The sequence below is a fragment of the Vulpes lagopus genome, chromosome 8 (genome assembly GCF_018345385.1).
Source record: "Vulpes lagopus strain Blue_001 chromosome 8, ASM1834538v1, whole genome shotgun sequence".
NCBI classification, from domain to species: Eukaryota; Metazoa; Chordata; class Mammalia; order Carnivora; family Canidae; genus Vulpes; species Vulpes lagopus.
In genome coordinates, this window is record NC_054831.1 from 79,428,395 (window position 1) to 79,448,990 (window position 20,596).

General features: G+C 41.9%; 1 protein-coding gene across 1 annotated transcript in view; it reads left to right on the forward strand.

Annotated features, from left to right (window-relative positions):
- Positions 1-1,010: 1,010 nt before the first annotated feature.
- GDI2 (GDP dissociation inhibitor 2) overlaps positions 1,011-20,596 on the forward strand; it is a 28,572-nt gene continuing 8,986 nt past the window's right edge. The window contains exons 1-4 of the mRNA XM_041767269.1: positions 1,011-1,268; positions 11,391-11,498; positions 13,555-13,654; positions 17,083-17,217. Coding sequence (XP_041623203.1) covers positions 1,224-1,268; positions 11,391-11,498; positions 13,555-13,654; positions 17,083-17,217 — 388 coding nt within the window. The 5' untranslated portion in view covers positions 1,011-1,223. The remainder of the gene's footprint in view (positions 1,269-11,390; positions 11,499-13,554; positions 13,655-17,082; positions 17,218-20,596) is intronic.

The window sequence follows — 20,596 nt, forward strand, 5'->3', positions numbered from 1 at the left end:
CGCACACCTGCGACGGGCCTGGGCGCGGACGCCTGCCTCAGCCTGAGCGCTCACACCTGCCTGGGGCCGGGCGCGCAGGCTGCCCGGGCCTTCGGGGAATCCCTGTCCGGACTGCCTGGCGGGGGTCCGCGCTCTCGGGCTGAGAGCAGCAGCCTCTCCTTCCACCTCCCCCCAGAGCCGGGGATTGGGGGGGGGCCCGACGAAGGTTGGGGCGGGGGTGCGCGGGGTGACGGGAGGCCTGCTCCGCGGACCTGCTCCGCGCGGCGCTCGGGGGCGCAGCAGCCCCGCCTCCCAAACAGGCCTGGCTCCCCCCATCTGCCCTGAGGGTAGCTTTATATAAAAGTTGTGGGTTTCTTTCCTTCTCCCTGAACCTCCTCGGGGCCGGCACGGGGACGGAGGGGGGCGCACGCAGCAAGCGGGGGGACCAGGGCGGGAACGGAGAGGAAGCCCGGGAGGTCTCTGCGGCTTTAAGGGCGGCGGGTGCTGCTTCATTCAGAAAAAGGAGGCGGGCGGGGCGGATGCAGGGCCGCGGCCGAGGCCCGGCAGGCGCGGGCGGGGTTGCCGCAGCCCCCGTGACCCCCGCTCCCGCGCACGTGGCCGGCGCCCGCTTAAAGTCCAAGGGCGGCGGGCGTGCCGGGCTCCCACGCCGCGGCAGGCGTCAGGAAACGGACCGCCGCTCCCGGGCCCTGCGCCCCCCCCCGGCCCCCTCCCAGCCCTCTTCCCGGGGCCCGCGCTGCCGTCGCCGCGCCTCCTCCGCCCCCCGACCACGGTGGCAGCGGACCGCGCAGGGAGCCGGAAGCGCCGGGCGCACGGCCCGCCCTCCTCTCGCGAGAGGCGGGAGAGGACGCGGGTTGGCCGGCGGGTGGGGCCGCAGCCAATGGGAGGGCGGGAAGGGCGTGATCGACGGCCTCCCGCGCGCCGTCCCCAAGCCCCGCCCCGGCTGCGGAGGCCCGGTCGCCGCCCGCCGCCCGCCCTCCCCGGCCCTCCCCGGCCCTCCCCTCCCTGCCCCGCTCTCCTCTTCCCGTCTCGGGTGGCGGCCGGCCTCCGTCCTCGCCCGCGCCGTGTCGGCTCCAGCCCTGGCTCCCCGCTCCCGTCGGGCCCCGACGCCGGCCTGAGCGCTTCCGCTGCGGCTCCGGGTGGCAGAGCAGCCGCCGGCCCCTCCGGCCTCTCCGGCCCCTGCGCCTCGTGCTGCCCCTGGGCCGCGGCTCCGTGCGCCCCCCGCCATGAACGAGGAGTACGACGTGATCGTGCTGGGTACCGGCCTGACGGTGAGCCCCGTGCGGCCCGCGCCGGCGGGGGGGGGCGAGGGGGTCCCCGGGGTGGGAGGGGATGCCCGGGGTGGGGCGGGCGGGGGTGCCCGGGGCGGGGGGGGTCGGAGCCGGGGGCGGGGGTGTGGGCGCGCGCCCGCCGGCTCCGGGAGGACGGCCTCTCCCGCCTGGAAGCGGAAAAGCAGCGGGCGGTGGGGGAGGGGCAGGGGGAGGGGGAGGGGCGCGCCCGCAGCTGCGTTTCCTGCTTGGACTCGGACCGCGCAGCTCGTTGGGCTCCGGGGCCAGGTGTGTGACGGGCCTTCGCATGATCGCTGTCTGCAGCGGATGCAGCTCGGCTAACTTGGAGAAAACTAGTCCCCCCCCTCCCCCCCCGCCGATGAGAAGCGTTACACAGACCTTTTAACCACCCTCATCCCACTTGCGGAGCATCCGCAGGATTGGGAGTGAGTGTTCTCAAAACTTGTGTACCCGACGCTTTGTCTCCCCAGCCCTGCCGTCTTCTCCTTTAGGTTTGATCGGTGCCCTGCGTCCATTGTCAGCCCTGGGCTCTCCCCCCCCCATAGATGCGTGATGGGAGGCTGGGGGTTGGAGGCCGGCCTTGGCCTCTCTCCCTCCGAGCGGCCCCACGCAGACACGTGCCTGGCTGGGAAGTAGGAGCAGACCCACGAGGTCGCTCACCCAGGAGACCTCTGTAATGGTTTCGAATGTGAGGGACTTGGTGGAGTCTCTTCCTCGGTGGGTGAGTTGGCAGAGGGTTGCATGTGTTGAACGAATAGGCCTGCCAGCTGCGCGGCTGTGTTTCAGTTAATATTTTTGAAGCGTCCACTTGGGATTCCCAGCCGAGCTTAAGGAGTCTGTGCGGGATTTCGCCCATCGGAAGGGGCCCGTTGCTGCCAGCATGTTGGAAAAGCCAGTTCTGGTCCCTTCCCCCCCCCCCCCCCCCCCCCCCCCCCCCCGTTATTGCTGGTCTTTCAGATTTGCCCTAGATTAGGTCATTTGGATGTGGACAAATGAGCACAAATCCATCCTGCAGGTTTCTACATGCCTGGTTTAGAAGCATCACTTTGTGTCAGAGATGGCATGGTCTTCCCGGAGAGCAGCCAAGTTAAGATAGTGCACTTAAGTATTCGTTTGGGTTAATTGTGACCTTTTTTTTTTTTTTTTTTTTTTTTTTTTTTAATGAGTGGTAGTAGATACATAACTAGAGATCCGACCAGTTTCAGCCCTCGCTTTATGGCTGTGATGACTTTGATTCCTAAGAGCCTCCTTAGATTGCTTTCTGAGATGGTCTTTGAGAATTCTGTCCACGCAGAGCGTTCTCGTTATTACCGTCACGGATAGGAGTAGTGATGGTGGGATGATTTGATGATCACTTGTTTCTAGTGACATGAGACACCAAAGTTAAAAACGCACAAATCAGAATTGGAGTGAGCATACCACTTAATTTTCTTGATTTTTGGCTTATGAATATTTAGTGCCAGAGAGTTAAGAACCTAAAAACAGACATACTCTATCAATTATGGGTACAAGGTATTAGGGGACGGCAGAGGGGATGGCTGTGTGTCAAGTACTTTTAGTGCCCTTAACTTGTTACTTTGAAGAAAGCCTAAGTGTCAGAGTTACTCTGTTGCCTGGTACTGGCACTGTTTAGTATCAGTTCCTTCTAAAAATAAAGGTCATGGTAATCCACAGATGTAGATAGTAAATTTAACAGAAAATGTGTAACTTGGAACAAAATCATTCTGTCCAGGAGAAATGGAATATTCTGTGTAATTGAATTTCTTAAGGAATTGAAGATTAGCTGTTTAAAGAACCACCACTTTCTGAAAAAAAAAAAAAAAGCCTTTCCACATGACATCACAAGTTCTTTAACAAACTCTAAGGAGCATGATTTGCTCAATAATCATCAAAAATCATGATTTCGCATCATGATGTTTACTGATTGTGTTACTGTTGTGCCGCAACGAAGCCGTGGAAACACCTGGATCCTTATTAGCTACTCAGACTGCTGGCCTTTCTGAGTTAGCCCTTGGTCTGCTCTTCACTCTCCCTCCTCCCTTACTTTCCTGTTAGTCTGGTGACTTTCACTTTGATTTCATGGTGAATAGACAACATCTGACCACCAAATATGTTACTTCTGATTGATTTTGGGGTTGGCAATAAATTCATGAATCTTAGCACTAGTATATGGAAGGTTAACTAGTTCCATAGCTCTTTGTGGCTCCCACAGGTTTTTGTGTTTTGTTCTACATAGTAATTCTGGCAAGGGATTACGAATAGAGACGTGTATTTTAGTGATGTTTCACCAGTGTTCTCTGTAGCATATGTTTAGAAATTGTTTTACATCCCAGACATAATTTTACCCTTTTACTTTGTGAAAATTTTGATTTATAAGAGTTTTTAAATATCTGATTTAAAAATCTCCAACTGCTTCTAAGAATTGCTCCTTGAAGATCCTTGCCATTGCTGTTAAAGTTTTGTAGACGACGGACTTTCCACTGCAGTAGTGATCATTGGGCCAGTATGTACAAAGGTCTTACTTTGGGACGGTGTAAATATCTTGTAGGCAGTCTGTGTCTTCTTTTCATTTTTAATTATTTTTGAGATTTTATTAATTTATTCATGAGAGACAGAGAGAGCCAGAGACTTGCAGGGAGCCCGATGTGGGACTTGATCCCAGGACCCCAGGATCACACCCCAAGTTGAAGGCAGACGCTCAACCGCTGAACCACCCAGTCTATTTTAAATCAGTTGCAGGCATACTGGTCCCATAGATTAGAAGTAAAATCAGAAACATTTTAGCATACAGAAGTAGCAGTGAGCTATTTGGTTGGAAAAACTGCTAGGTAAATGTTTTGGCTCATGTACATAATAATGGGCAATCCCTTCTATCTTCCCCTTGTACCTGATTAAAGACTCTTACTGGAGTAATGGCTTTCCGGGTTTCATTAATTAAAATTGTGACAGTTGTGATCAGTTATGGGCAGTACAAAGGTAAATACGCCTGCGTATAAACAAATAGTTTCTCATGTAGGAGAGACTATAATAAGAGTTAATATGAGGAAGTGTACTGGGTGCTATGCTAGAGCACGTGTGGGAATTCAGAGGGGAAGCAGGAAAACCTTCAAAAGAAGGACGTTTGTAAGCCAGCTTTTAAAAGTATTGGTGAGCTTTGAGCAGGAGACATGATTTTCTAGGCAGAGTGAGCAGGATGGGTTGATATTAAGAACAGGAAGTATATAAGGAATAGGGAGTTTATTTTGCCTGAAACAGAAGGTATGAAGAGGTGAATTGGGAAACGGAGTTGGAGAGAAGGCCTGTCACTAGGAATGTTGAATGTATTAGGCTAAGAAATTTGAACTTTATCTTTTAGGCAATGGGAGAGGATTTTGAGCAAGAAAGATATAATTAGAACCAGTTTCAAGAAAAATATCTTTTGACAGCATTTAATGAGATGCATTCAGGGGACAGAGATAGTTAAAGGAACATTCTGCTGAAAACAATGGTTTTTTTACTGTGTTGTTGCTGACATATATCATGGAGATTAACGGATTTAAAAATGTTCTATTTAATGCATTTTCCCCATAGTTTTAGGTAAATAGGTTTAAAAATTCACTTTTCTTTAGTGTGTTTTTAGGTACCTTGTTTTCCTGATCACATTTTTGTGTACATTTATTTTCCGCTCAGGGTTTTTTGTTGTCGTTTTGTTTTTCCATGTAACTTTAAAATTCAGTAGGATTTAGAGTTTCGGTGGGTGCCTAGTTTGGTCACTTGGAAGGTCTGTCAGAATATTAACGTATTCTGGCTTGATTCTCTTCAAAGCTTGCTCTCTCAGCAGGAAGGGGTTGGGCATTAATTTTTCCAAGATACCAGGATACTCTAAGTACCACTGACCTAGGAAATGCAGTTTAAGTTGATCACAGTTCATATGTAGGAGCAGCATGCAGCCCCCTTCAGGCCAGTAGAGGTGTTTTGTCTTAATGTATTTAGGTGCTGTCCAAATAAGTTACCCTGATTATTGCAACTCTAGCGATACATGCAGGATGCTGAAGGGAGGTGAACTTCATACCACTAATAGGGCCTGTCCCACACCCCCCCACATCTCCACATAGTAGGACTAGGCTGTAGCTGACCTTTAAGCATTCGATCTGCTTACTTACTCTTTATGTAGGAGAACATGAAATGTCAGATGAGGGGCAGATGCCATTATCCTAAAGAACTTGGATTCCGAAGATGGTTTTATGGTTTTGGTTATTCTGGATGCAAGTTTGTATTCTTTGTTACCCAGCTCAGGTCGTTTGTGGGTGAGTTTCAGTTAAATGTGGAGTACTCTCATCTCTTAGATTTAAAACTATGTTGGTTAATATTCACTGCTACAAAGGATTTCTGGTAAAAGTTACCCATATTGTTGATAGATATGATGGGTAGACCAGGTTTCCTGGTGCAAAAAAAAGGGAATTCATTTAGAGTATTTTCTCTAAAAAATTGAATGTGCTTTTGCTTGTTCTTCTGTATTCATCAGATAACTAGTAGTACTGGATTTTAATTCTGAGTTGTTTATTTGTAAGATATTAAAATTTTAGGGTCATTAATGTATGTCCTATGCCCAGATATGATTGACTTTATATATACTTTATCAGCAAATTCATCCTATGCTTTAAAGTAAAATTTAAAATATTACACTTAATGCTACTATGTATTTATTCTTTTGGTGGTATAAGCAATCTTTTATAGATGGGCTTAGGAAAATCTGTGAACCTGCAGATATGTAATTAGCTTTTGTCATATTTGTTCAAAGTGACGCCTCTAAAGGTAGTTGTTAACACTTTGGACTTTAGTGAATCTTTAAACTATTGAGCCCTTTATCTTAGGCCTGCACCTTTAGTGCTTGCCCTAGAGCCATGGTCCAGTGAGTGGATCATGCTTATTTGCAGGGGAGTGTGCAAAGTTATATATAGAAGCTATGCAATACTCAGAGTTGCTTGCTAAGATTTTGCTTTCAAAAGTTGAACTCTGAAGTCTGCTGGAAATAAGACTGTTTCGTCGTTTTCTGTTTATGTCATAATCTGTGTGAAAGTAAATTTTATTGTATTTTCATATAATATGTTGAACCACATATGTTAGTGCTCCTTTGCATTTTATTTTGAACAAGTGAATTGCTTTTGATTAGGGTTGATTTTTGTAGTTGTAAATTGCCTTCAGTTCTCTTTTTTTTTTTTAATTTTTATTTATTTATGATAGTCAAAGAGAGAAAGAGAGAGGCAGAGACACAGGCAGAGGGAGAAGCAGGCTCCATGCACCGGGAGCCCGATGTGGGATTCGATTCCGGGTCTCCAGGATCGCGCCCCGGGCCAAAGGCAGGCACCAAACCGCTGCGCCACCCAGGGATCCCCAGTTCTCTTTATCAGGACATCGTTAAGAAAGTGAAAAGGCAAGCCACAGAATGGAAGAAGTTTGCAGTATGTATAACCAATAAGGCACTTTTATATATTCAGAATAGAAAAAGAACTATTTTTTTTTTTTAAAGATTTTATTTATTTATTTGAGAGAAAGAGAGCACAAGATGGGAAGGTCAAAGGGAGAAGCAGACTCCCCTGGTGAGTGGGGAGCCTGATGTGGGACTCCATCCTAGGAGCCCTGGATCATGACCTAAGCTGAAGGTAGATGCTCAACCATCTGATCCACCCAGGCACCCTTAAAAAGAACTTTTATATAGCAGTAAGATAAAGACAGAAACACATTTTTTTTTTTAAAAAGTAAATAATCTGAATAGGCACTGATCAAAAGAAGATAGTCATTATCAGTAAAGTATAAAAAAAACTAAAAAAGTGTTCAACCTCACTATTTGTCAGGAAATGCAAATTAAACCACATCCTAAGTATAGAATGCTTAAAATTAAAAAGACACAAGTGTGGGGCAAGGATTTGAAACAACAGGAACTTTCATGCACTGCTATGACAAAAGTATAAATTAGTATAACCACTTTGGAAAGCTGTTTGGGAGTATCTGATGAAGTTGGACATAGTTGTGTTCTCCTTGATATATATCCAGTAAATGCATAATAAAAACATATTAGAATATAGAGCATTATTTATGAGAGTCAAAAACTGTAAACTTTCCAGATTTCCATTAATAGTAGAATGGATTTTAAAAAATGTATATTCGGGATCCCTGGGTGGCGCAGCGGTTTAGCGCCTGCCTTTGGCCCAGGGCGCGATCCTGGAGACCCGGGATCGAATCCCACATCAGGCTCCCGGTGCATGGAGCCTGCTTCTCCCTCTGCCTGTGTCTCTGCCTCTCTCTCTCTCTCTGTGACTATCATAAATAAAAAAATAAAAAATAAAAAAAAATATAAATAAAAAATGTATATTCATGTGATACATTCATTCAACTAAAGCCACTACAGCTTTGTCACCTAAACTGTGGTCTGATCAACTGCAGAAGGTTAGACCTCATGCTGAGTGTACTGAATCAAAAACTTCAGCTTAGCATGATCTCTAGGTTTTTGTTTTAAGTAGGCTTTAAGCCCAATGTGGGGCTTGAACTCTTGTGATCCGGTGATCAAGTCCCATGCTCTACTGACTGAGCCAGCCAGGCACCCCTAGCATGATCCCCCTGATCATGATTGATCAGTGATTGATCAGTGATTGATTCTTATGCTTGTTAAAGTGGAGCAGCACTGCTTTTAGTAATGGTTCTCAAAATTGGTCCTGAACCAGCCTCCTTAACATCACTCCTGAGAAAGGCAGATTCTTAGCCCCAACCCAGTTCTGTGAGTGGGAATCCCACAATCTGTTTTAATGAGTCCTCCAGGTGATGTGGATACAAAATGAAGTTTGAGAACCTGCTTAGAATTAACATTTTAGACACATTCAGGGGTGATATTAAATTGGGAAGCTTCGAGATCCGTCCACTGCTTGCAGGATTAGGCAGACCTTCTGTAAAGGTGCAGATAGTAAATATTTTAGGTTTTGCAGGTTATACAGCCTCTGTCACAACTACGCTTCTACTGTGGTACAGTGGAAACAGATGTAGACAATACATAAATGGATGGTAATGGGTGTTTACCAGTAAATCCTTATTTATGAAAATTGTATGCAGGCTGCACTTGGCTCTTGTACTTTGGGGACCTGTATGTACTCTGTGGCAATGAGAAGTAGTACACTACAGCATAACACATAAAACGTAATTTGGATAAATCTTGGAGACATAATGTTGAATAAAAGTGTATACAAAAAGGATATGCTGCATGATTCCATTTATTCAGAGTTTAAAAAATGAGCAAATCTTCACTCTTAGAAATCACGAGAGGGGGTGGGTGTGAAGTTGTGGTTAGGACTGGAATAGGGCCTAACTGGCCTTCTAGATAGAGCACTCAGTGTTTTGTTTCTTGATCTAAGTAAGAAATGGTGCATCTTCCTAGAGTAAAATTTGAACCTAATAATAATTAAAACTTTAAAAATACTAAAATGGATAGATATATTATGGAGTAAAATTTGAAATACTTATGAATTTTTAAAATAAAGATATCAAAGTCCGACTTCCAGGGGAATGACATTGTTCTCTGCCGTCTAGGGTCTTTGGAGTAAATTTGAAAAGCCCTAACGATTTATGAGGATAGAAGGGATTTCCTTTTCTTTTTAAAAAATAAAGCCCTGATCACCAAAACCCTGGTGTTAAGAGTTTTGAGTGAATGTGTATCCCTTTTGTTTCTTCTCATTAATTCATCCTATTCTTTCTTGAATGAATTATTTTTCCCCCTCCATCTTGATATATTATATCTTAGAATACTCATGCTTTATTTACCTTTTTCCTGAGAGTGGACATTTATAATCTTTTATTTATTGCCAGTTTATTTATGGTTATCTTGGATGCTTCCTTTAGAGCTCTAGTTCTCAAACTCTTTGGCTTGGGGATCTGTTTATACTCTTAAAAATTAAGAACTCAGAGTTTTGGTTATAAGGGTTATGTCTATTAATATTTATCTTTAGAAATTAACACTGAGGGATCCCTGGGTGGCGCAGCGGTTTGGCGCCTGCCTTTGGCCCGGGGCGCGATCCTGGAGACCCGGGATCGAGTCCCACGTCAGGCTCCCGGTGCATGGAGCCTGCTTCTCCCTCTGCCTGTATCTCTGCCTCTCTCTCTCTCTCTGTGCCTATCATAAATAAATAAAAATTTAAAAAAAAAAAATTTAAAAAAAAAAAAAAAGAAAGAAATTAACACTGAGAAATTTTTAAAATTTTTATTAATTCACTTAATGACAAGCCCGTTACATGTTAACATGAGTAAGTTTTCTGAAGTGTAACTATATCTTCCAAAACAAAAAAATTGTGAGAAGAGTATCATTATTTTACGTTTTTAAAAAAAATATTTATTTTTAAAGATTTTATTTATTTTAGAGCATGGGCAAGTGCTAGTTGGGGGGAGGGGTCAGAGAGAGGAGAGAGTCTTTTGTTTTTTAAAGATTTTGTTGGCTTATTTGACAGCTTGAGCAGGGGGAGCAGCAGAGGGAGGGAGAGGAGGATGCGGACTCCTGGATGTGGGGCTCCATCCCAGGACCCTGATCTTGACCTGGGCCAGTGTTTAACCCACTGAGCCACCAGGCGCCTCTGATTTACATTTCCTGCAGGTCTCCTTAATGTCTGTCTTGAAAGATAGCTGGATTTTCATCTGCTTTGGTGTTCAGACTTTTGTGAGCTATTTTTCTAGCCGAAGTATAAGAAGAAAATCAGGCCTCATACAGATGTGTAGTTGGAATAGGGAGTATTTTTTTTTTTAAGATTTATTTATTTATTTGTGATAGAGAGAGAGAGAGAGAGAGAGAGAGAGAGAGAGAGAGGCAGAGACACAGGAGGAGGGAGAAGCAGGCTCCATGCCGGGGGTCCGACGTGGGACTCGATCCCGGGACTCCAGGATCGTGCCCTGGGCCAAAGGCAGGCGCTAAACCACTGAGCCACCCAGGGATCCCCGGAATAGGGAGTATTTTAATAGCCTTTCACATTGTAGTGGATAGTTTTGGATTAATATCAAAACATTAGTGGCAGGTTTTTAATTTTTTTTTTTTTTTTTTTAAGATTTTATTTATTTATTCATGAGAAACACAGAGAGAGAGGCAGAGATAGGCAGAGGGAGAAGCAGGCTCCCTGTGGGGAGCCCGATGCTGGACTCCATCCCAGGACCCTGTGATCTTGCCCTGAGCCAAAGGCAGATGCTCAACCTCTGAGCCACCAGGTGCTCCTGCAGGTTTTTTTTTTTTTTTTTTTAAAGAGTAATTCTATGAAATCTGAAACCACATCTGCCAAATACCTAAGTCTGAATAAATTGGTTCTTTCAAATAAAAATGATCCATGAAAAAAAGTAGCTAGTTCAGCTTACAAATCAGTTGCACAAAAGTGTTTCCGTGAGCCAGATTTACTTTATATAAACTTCTGTTTGGTTACACAGAATATTAAAAAGGTAGGCATTCAAGGGTGTACATTTAACAAAGGTAACTTTTAATGCTTCATCAAGGACATTCTTAAGTGAAACTAGCCTTGTTTTTTTTTAATTTGTGAGCGCTTGGTGGTGGAGAGTATGATGACTAATACAATGTGGAGCTACTGCCCTGATTCATTTTCTTTACCGTTGGCCTTGCAGCATCAGTGCTAATGTCAGCACAGTGGAAAAAATAGTGAATAGTGTCCTAGTGTTATGAAAATAGTCTTCATCTTGAGGCCCATGGGGTTCCACAGACCACACTTTGAACCCTAGTCGCTTTAGGGCTTTGTCCTTAAGTTACATGATATATTGTACATAGGTAAGTATTAGTTACTATGAGAGTGTTTAATGAGGGGCTTTTATTTTGTCAAAGAATGATTTATTTTAGAGGGAGATAGTGTGCGCATGACGGGGGGGGGGCAGGGTGAGGGCAGAGGGAGAGAGAAAAACAGACTCCCAGCTGAGCACTGAGCGTGACAGGCTCAACCCCTGGACCCTGAGATCATGACCCGAGCCCAGATCAAGAGTTAGATGCCCAAATGACTGAACTGCCCAGGTGTACCCCTAATGAGGGGCTTTAAAAAGATATATCTGGGGGAAAAGAAATCTGTTTGAAACATGTAGTAATTTCGCTTTCCTTGTTAGGAATGTATCCTGTCAGGTATAATGTCGGTGAATGGGAAGAAAGTTCTTCACATGGATAGAAACCCATATTATGGAGGAGAAAGTGCATCTATAACCCCTCTGGAAGATGTAAGTATTAGAATGAATTAGTGTGGTTTTCATTCTTTGAAACTTTTACTTGTGAATCTCAACTTCACTCTGTATAGAGAGGTTAATTTTGTTTTATTAGATTATCTATAGCATCCTATTTTTCAGGGACAGCTAGTTTAGGGCTTATAGACATTTAAGTTGTGACCTTTACTGCCATCTGGAGCAGTTATCTGTTATCTCTTGAAGTTAAAGGCGTAGACTTGATGGAGATCTACTAATTGGCAAGCACAGCACCAGTGCTTTCCACCTGGTTTTAGGTAGTCTCCCAGTTACTCAAAGAGGTATTTCTATCCCGTTTTTCAGATGACAAAATAACCTATGTTGTTAAAATCACAGAGCAGCATTGTGAGCCTTGGTTGTCAGACTCCACAGCTTTAGTTCATTTTGCTCTGCTCTCTCCCCTGCTTCCTACTTTTTTAGAATGTAGGCACACGAAGCATTTCCAGAGTGTGTTTTGCTAAATGTTTCTCTGTGAAGTTTGTTCAGCATCCATATGCATAGATACCAGCTGTACTGTGTTTTATAGGGGATACATAGATATCATCAATTACTGTCCATAATGACTGATAACATAGATATATTTTTATCAAAAAATTTTTCTGTAAAAAATTTTTCTGTATGCAGGCCTACAGAAAAGTTGAAAGAATACCAATGATCAGCCTTCCATCTGGACTTAGCAGTTAACATTTTGCAGTATTTGCTTTATGTCTTTTGTTACTGGTTTGAATCCTTGAAAGTAATAGACATCATGATACTTGACCTAAATATTTTAGCATTCACTGGTTAAGAGTAACATTCTATGTGGTCATAATATCATTTGTTATCACATTTAAGAAAATTAACAGTAATATCCAGACTATAGTCAAATTTCCCATTGATGCCAAGAATGTCTTCTTTTGTGTGTGTGGTGGCAGTGTTTCTTTTTTTTTCTTTTTAAACCACTTTACACATTGCCTTTGGTGTTCTCTTTATTCTCTTAATCTATAGAAATCTCCTCACTTCTATCTTTTGAAAAGTACAAGCTAGTTTTTTGTTTGTTTTTAAGATTTTATTTATTTATTCATAAGAGACACAAAGAGAGAGGCAGAGACACAGAGGGAGACCAGGCTTCCTGCAGGAGCCTGATGCGGGATTCGATCCTGGACTCTGGGATCATGCCTGAGTAAGAGGCAGACGCTCAATCACTGAGCCACCCAGGCGTCCCTCCAAACTACTTTTTAATAAGAAAACGTTGTGTACTTAATATTGCATTATATCCCTCCTGATATGATGTCTAGACTCCTCCACTGGTCATGATGCCAACTTTGACCCTAGTAAAGGTGATGACCACCAGATCTCTTCATTGTTAATAATCTTATAGAGAGTGGTATGTTGGCACCATTCCTTCTACATAGTACATTTACTAATCTTCAGTGAAGTGAGTAAGCTGACTTTTTTGTTCGTTTGTTTCCACAGTGAATATACTCAAGGGGTTGGGTTTTTTAGGAGTAAATATGCCAGCTTTGCTTACTTCCACATTAGCAATAAAATTTAGGAGTTCAAATGAGTATTTCTAAATTTTAGATGGCAAGCTTTTTATCTAGAGCTCTTACTCAACTGACAGAAGTTAAAAATTAGCTGGAACTAACTTTGTCTTTTTTGATTTGAAGAATCCAGAATTTATTTTTAACTCCTTACATAACTATGGAAGCAAAACTAAGCCTTTTGTTAACTTTTTATTCAGAAGAGAATGAGTTTAAATGATTTCTACATATGCAGGGTGTATCTGCAGAGCTAGCATGTCATTGAAAATTGTTTTGTATTCTTTTCTGTTAGTAAAGAAAATACTACCTCTGTAATATTTATTTTAGCATTCATTAGTTTAGTAATGTATTATTTAACTTAGATATGTATTGGAATTTCTCTAAAAATTTTATCTGATAAAATCTACTGGTGGTCAGTTACTATACCAAAACCACATCATGCAATGGTTGCTGCGTAGCATAATAAAAAGTAAATTTTGTTACATTGTGGGTAATTTTTGTTTTGGTTTTAGTTATACAAAAGATTTAAGATACCAGGAGCACCACCAGCCTCGATGGGAAGAGGGAGAGACTGGAACGTGGACCTGATCCCTAAGTTCCTCATGGCCAATGGTAAAGCATTCTGGCATTTATGGGGGTGCATTGAATCTGGCTTAAAGGTAGAACCTTTAAGAAAGGTAGAACACCTGACAGAGTGTTATGCTAGGTATGTGAAAGTAGCTTTTGTTGATGGCAGCGGTTTGTGGTGAGTAGTGTGTGGGCCCGTGGAAGCATCTGGAGTCTGTATGAATGGAGGATGGGGTGACTCCTACCTGGTCGATTCTGGAGACCCCTTTAGGACGCAGCACAGTATGTAGGAAAGCCGTAAGCGTCTGCAGCACTCCTCGGGGCTTTCCCAACAGTCTCAGATAACTGGGCCTTTAGAAGAAGGTTTTCTCCTACTTTGGAGGCTTTCAAGATTATTTTTTCACATTTTTCTCATGTTTTTAATTAGGGGAGCTAATTGCTGTGGTATTAGTACCTTTTTCTGAAATGACATTTAAAAAGTCAGGTTGTTGGTATGAAGTCTGTTTATGTACCATGAATTAAAGTATGAGCTGCCCTTCCCTGTTTTTGGGTTTTGTTTTGTGTATTTTGTTTTATGAGTTGATATTTTATAGTTTTTTTAGTGGAAAGATATATATATATTTTAAAGATTTTACTTATTCATGAGAGAAAGAGAGGCAGAGACATAGGCAGAGAGAAGCAGGCTCCCTGCAAGGAGACCAATGCGGGACTCGATCCCAGGACCCCGGGATCATGCCCTGAGTCAAAGGCAGACAGACGCTCAACCGCTGAGCCACCCAGCCATCCCTAGTGAAAAGATCTTAATTGAATTGTCTCTGAAATAAAAAGGTACCTACCTAAAATTCTTTTGAAATAAATTGTAAGCACCTTTTATGTAAATAATAAAATTATTTCATTAAAATGAGAAGACACAGATAAGCAAGAGAGGAAATAAAATGTTTATAATCAGAGTCTTACCATCTAGAATCATGGTTAATGTTTTCGTGTATAACCTGCCAGACTCTGTGTGTTGAACCTCACCATACACTCCTAGATGTAAAGTGTGGGGATAGATGCAGTGATTTTTTAAAGCCTTTATTTTATATTGCCACATCTGTCTCTAACCCCCGGCCTGTGAGAGTACCTCATTCCTAGTTCCTTCACCAAGCCTGAATATTCTTCATTTTAACCTTTGTGTTTGTTTGTTTGTTTTTGGTTTTATTTATTTGAGAGAGAAACACAGAGTGCTCACAAGCAAGCTGGGAGAGAGGGGCAGAGGGAGAGGAACAGGGAGAGAGAATCTGAAGCAGACCCTCCCCCTGACCCTGCTGAGCACGAAGCCAGTTTTGAGCTCTATCCCAGGACTCTGAGATCATGACCTGAACCGAAACCAAGAGTCAGATGCTTAACCTATTGAGCCATCCAGGCACCCCGTCATTTTAATTTTTATCACTTTGTTATAGCTAAAGGCAAAATAGTGGGTTATCTATTTATTTTAAGTTGGCTCCAAGCCCAGCATGAGGCTTGAACCATGATGCCAAGATCAAGAGTTACATGCTCTATCCAGAGTCAGTCAGGCTCCCCATGAATTTTTTAAAAGTACCTATTTGTTAAGAGTGTGAAATGATTTCTAGATGTTTATTGCCTTTCATATTTTTTTAGTGAATTGGCCAGCCTTAGCCTTTGTATATTTTTCTTTTGAGGTTTTAAAATTTTTCCTTATCCATGTGTCAAAGAGCTATGGAATAAATAGTGTATTTAAAGGTATGTTCCTGTCTGTGATTGGCTTTATATGTAGCTGTGCTGTATTTTTCTTCTGTAAATAAGCTTTTACTTTTCATGAAGTTAATAGAGTGATTTTTTGTTTTTGATTTTGAAGGGTATGCTTATAATTTTATCTTCAAGGTTATAAAAATACTAATATTTGCTATTAATGGTTTTATAGTCATTGGGGGGGGGGTTGTGTGTGTGTGTGTGTGTGTGTGTGTGTGTGTGTGTTTAAGTAATCTCTACCCCAACATGGGGCTCAGACTTCTGACCCAAGATTGAGAGTCACAAGCTCTTTCGGTGGAGCCAGCCAGGTGTCCTCTCTGTTAACCCATTTGAGAAGTAGAGATTGAGATTTGTTTTTTCAGAATGGTTCATCTGTTGTCCCTCAACACCATGTATCTTTTCCACTTTGATATGAACTTTTATAATATATTCTTAGAAATGGGTCTCTTTTTTTCCCCACTAATTAGTGGACTAATCAATATAACTGTGCAATTTATTCTAACACCTGGCTACATAAAACTCTCATCATTTAAAAAAAAAATTTTTTTTAGGGACTCCTGGGTAGCTCAGTCAGTTAAGTGATTTCAGGCCAGGTCATGATCTCAGGGTCCTGAAATCGAATCCTGAATTGGGCTCCCTGTTTTACAGGGAGTCTACTTCTCCCTCTTTTTCTGTTCCCTCCACCCACTTGTGTGTACACTCTCGTTCAGTAAATAAATCTTTAAAAAATATATATATATATAGAATTTTTATCCTTTCAAATGAGCTTTAAAATAATTTCTCAAAAAGTTTGCTATTTTTGGTATCCCACATTTCTTTGGTTTATGGACAGGTGATATTTTTAATTATATGCCTGGTTATATTCTTTATCTGAAATTAATATTCATGTTTTTATTATTTTTTAAAGATTTATTTATTTTAGGGGGGTAGGAGGGCAGAGGGAGAGAGAATCCCAAACAGGCTCTGCATGCACCCTGGAGCCCAGAGCAGGGCTTGATCTCATGACACTGAGATCATGACCTGAGCTGAAATCAAGAGTCGGATGGAGGGACGCCAGGGTGGCTCAGCAGTTGAGCATCTGTCTTTAGCTCAGGGCGTGATCCTGGAGACCTGGGATCGAGTCCCACATCGGGCTCCCTGCTCGGAGCCTGCTTCTCCCTCTGCCTGTCTCTGCCTCTGTCTGTGTTTCTCATGAATAAATAAATAAAATCTTTAAAAAAGAAAAAAAAAGTTGGATGGATACTCAACTGAGCCATCCGGGTGCCCACTAAATTAATATCTATTTTAATTAATACAGATTGAACAATATAAACTGAATAGCACAAATTCTTGAAAATTTTTTGCCTATCATTTGAGTCTCTTTATAATAGGAACTTTATTAAAGGAAACTCAGACCCATTTGCAATACTCTAACTCTAAACCTCATACCTCTCATTATTAGTATAGCTTTTACAAAAGCAAGTTGATACAAGTTGATAAAGTTATTAATCTTGAAGTTTTATAATAGGAAAAAAACTTCTAAATCTGCTTAGTAAGAGTGTGCATTCTGATGGTCCCATTTAGAACACGGCATTGGAGACTTTTTGGTAGAGGTTATCGGACAATGCTAGAAAAAACTGGGAAGCCATTAGTATTAGCTAACAATAAATGTATTCTTTTTTCTGCTGGCTTTTGAAGGTGGTAAGATTTAAATTATAGTTTGAATTGTGGGACTTTTTTAGGTCAGCTGGTGAAGATGCTGCTTTATACAGAGGTCACTCGTTATCTGGATTTCAAAGTGACTGAAGGGAGCTTTGTCTACAAGGGAGGAAAAATCTACAAGGTTCCTTCCACTGAAGCAGAAGCCCTGGCATCTAGTAAGTGATTTTATTTTATTTTCTCAGAACATTGAGATTTTATAATGGAAAGGAATCCTAGGGGGTCACAGTGAATGTCCCCTGTCTGACAGCCATCTGTCCACTCATCCAGGCAACAGTATTTATTGAATGTCTGTTACTTGCCGGACACTGTCCTGGGCAGTTGAGAGACCATCAGTGAGGAGAATGTTCAGCACCTCTCTTCTGAAGCTCGGAGAGAGTTTAAGTGTCTCTGTCTCGTGGAACTTGGTGCTGCTGTTAGGTCAGCCAGTGCTCTTTCATAATAATTCATAAGAGCTGTTGTTTTGGGTGTTTCCTGTGTGCTAGGCTCTGTGCTAAATACTTCACATTCATTTTCTTCTTTGACTTTTGAAACACCTTTATGGGGTAGGGTTTCCATTTCATAGAGAGGGATTCAGGCCTAAAATCAGACAGGGAAGTGACAAGATTAGGGTTTAAACTGGTGGTATTGCTCCAGTGCGTGTACTTTACTACCTGTGCTGACCTCTTACGCCTTATTATCCAACCTGCTACAAAAGGCAAGAACTTGGTTCTGGCAAAACTAATCTTCTAGTTGATGCTGTCATTCTCTGGAAGCCCTGGTTTTAGGAATTCCCAGTGAGTATGGAGTGACTTTATTCTTTGCCCAAAATTATTTCCCCTCTTGGCTCAACCTAAGGTTAATCTGGTTAACCTTTCTTCTTACTGCCTCTTTTCATTAGATGTCCTTGAAGGTGTTTGAGAAAGGATGAATTTATATAGCGGTGGGTGGATTAGTTTTCTCCAGTGAGTACTGGAGGAGCTCAGGGGAGGGAGCCACTTGGATTGGGAGAAGATGGAAAGTGCCAGTAAATTCTCAGTGATTATTTTGGTGTGAGTGTGGGAAAATTTTCTCACCTAAAAACCCAATTTGAATGACTTTGGCCACTTCTCCAATTCCATTTACTTCCTTCTTGCTCTCAGAGGAGAAAGTGCTGGCATAAAATACTGAAAGGCACAATAGCCAGAAAGTCAAACATGAGTACGGAGGTTTGTGGCAAAGTTAGGATTGACAACTGTGGGTGAAGAAATGGCCCCTACTTAAAGTGAGGGACTTAGTGGTGTCATCATGGAAGTATTTTAAATGACAATGTAAAATTTATCCAAATAAAGTATTTTCATAGAAGTAAAAGTTAAACAGTTTGAGGAGAATCTCTTAGAACAAAGTTTGTGTTTCCAAAGTTTTATTCTCCATTTGAGTCTTACCTTTGTTAATAACTTCAGTCTCCTTCATTAACAGTCAGTGAAGGACTTACCTTCTAGCAGTTTTATTTTTCTGATTTAAATTTTTCAAATATGTAAAGCCTTTAGATGACTTGAAAGCCAACATTATAGCAGAAGATGTATTTAGAGTCTGTCTTTATTCTGTTGTCTTCCATCCTTCCCCTTCATCGTTTTTGTTTCTGGTTTATCCTCTTATGTTTCTTTTTCCAAAAATAAGCAAATGTGTTTATTTGCCTATTTTTATGGTTAGTTTTATCAAGGTATAATTTTTACATAGAGTATAATTTACCTGTTTTAGTATATAGTTTTATGAATTTTTACCAGATGATTATTTTCCTGTTAGTGAATAGGATCTGGAAATCAGAATGGGAGGCTAGAAGATCCTAGGCAGAATGAATGGGATATGGAAAGGTGGAGAAGTTCAGAAGGATGAATAAGAATAAGTTACTTTGTTTAATTTTTAAAGATTTTTTTTATTCATGAGAGACAGAGAGGCAGACACACAGGCAGAGGGAGAAGCAGGCTCCTGCGGGGAGCCCGATGTAGAACTTGATCCCAGGACCCCAGGATCATGCCCTGGGCTAAAGGCAGACACTCAACTGCTGAGCCACCCAGGCGTCCCTCTTTTGTAGTTCTGTACAAAAAAAATGTTGAAATTTTGATAGAGATTGCATCGAATCTGTAGATTGCTGTGGGTAAGTATGGACATTGTAACAATATCCTTCCAGTTCTCTGTGGTCCAATCTTACACCCACTTAAAGCTTTTATTTTTTCTCTTGATGAAACTGCTCTGGATTTTGTTAACTTTTTATGTTTTAAAGGCCTTGACTTAAGTTGTTTTTTTTTTTTTTTTTTTTTTGTAAATAAACCCTACTGTGCAAGTGAATGAAAAGAAGTAAAACAATATTTGAAATGATGTTAAGATACTACTTAACTTAGGAAACTGAGTAATTTGGAAAAGGGTTTTTTTCTAACCCTTTTTTTATATAGTTGAACATTTTCCTTCTATATTCCTTCTATATTCCTTCTGTTTTCCTATCTACGAATAATTAGACTTTTGTATTTCCTTGCATCAGACATTAATTATGTGAGTGGAGTATGGAGCACGTGTTATGTGCCGTGTACCCTTCTAGGTTTGGAGGAGGGTTCAACAGAAGGGGAAAAGTAAAAAATGCTTTCTGTTATGAAGCTTGTATTAGAGGATTCAGGTTATAAATAAATAAGGGAGAGGATATCAGATGGTGATAAGTCTGTGCAGACAGATGAAGGGATGTGGGGACACAGTTTTAAATAAAGTGATCCGGGAAGGCACCGTCACAGAGAAGTAGTTGGAGTTGTACTGTATTATTTTGGCTTATTTTTATCCCTGACAACTCAACATAAGTTGGTGCTTGTGTGGTCATCAATTTTTTTTTTTTTTTTTTTTTACCCTTATTACCCTTACTGTGTATGCACTTGGTCCCACTTTATTTTTTTTAATTCCTAAAAAATTATTTAAAATCCATTTTGATTTTCATTCAGTTTTTTAAAGTCCGCTCCAAACCCAATATGGGTCTTGAACTCATGACCCTGAGATCGAGTCCCATGCTCTACCGACTGAACCAGGCGGGTGCCCCCGTCTCATTTTTTTAAAGCTAGGTTGTAAATAGAATTTAAAAATGTTAATAAGTGTAGTTGGCTGTCGTTAATGGCCTGATGAGCATTTTAATTTGTTTTGTTGGTTTCATCTATAATCTTGGGGGAAGTAACATTCAGAATATCGAAACATTTCACTGTTCCTTGAGAGTTTGTTGTCTTTACCGTAGTCATATAGTTTAGGAAAGGGGAAGGAGATAAATCCAGAACAGGTTTTTTCCTTTGGCCTTGTCTTCCTGGCGGCTGTGAACTCAGGTAGGACTGCTGACAAGAGAGCTGCAGGTTTGTAAAGTAGTTTATACCTGTCTCCTCCTCCTTTTTCTTGTATAAAAAGCAGTTACCTGATTACCTAGGACCTCCCTGAAGTAAGTGCCCGGCAGCATAACCAACATCTTTTCTGTGAGGTGCCGGAGTGAATGTCCGAATACAGAAAAAGGAGGAGCTTTCAGAATTTTAGGCAGTTGGATGAGTACAGATCAGA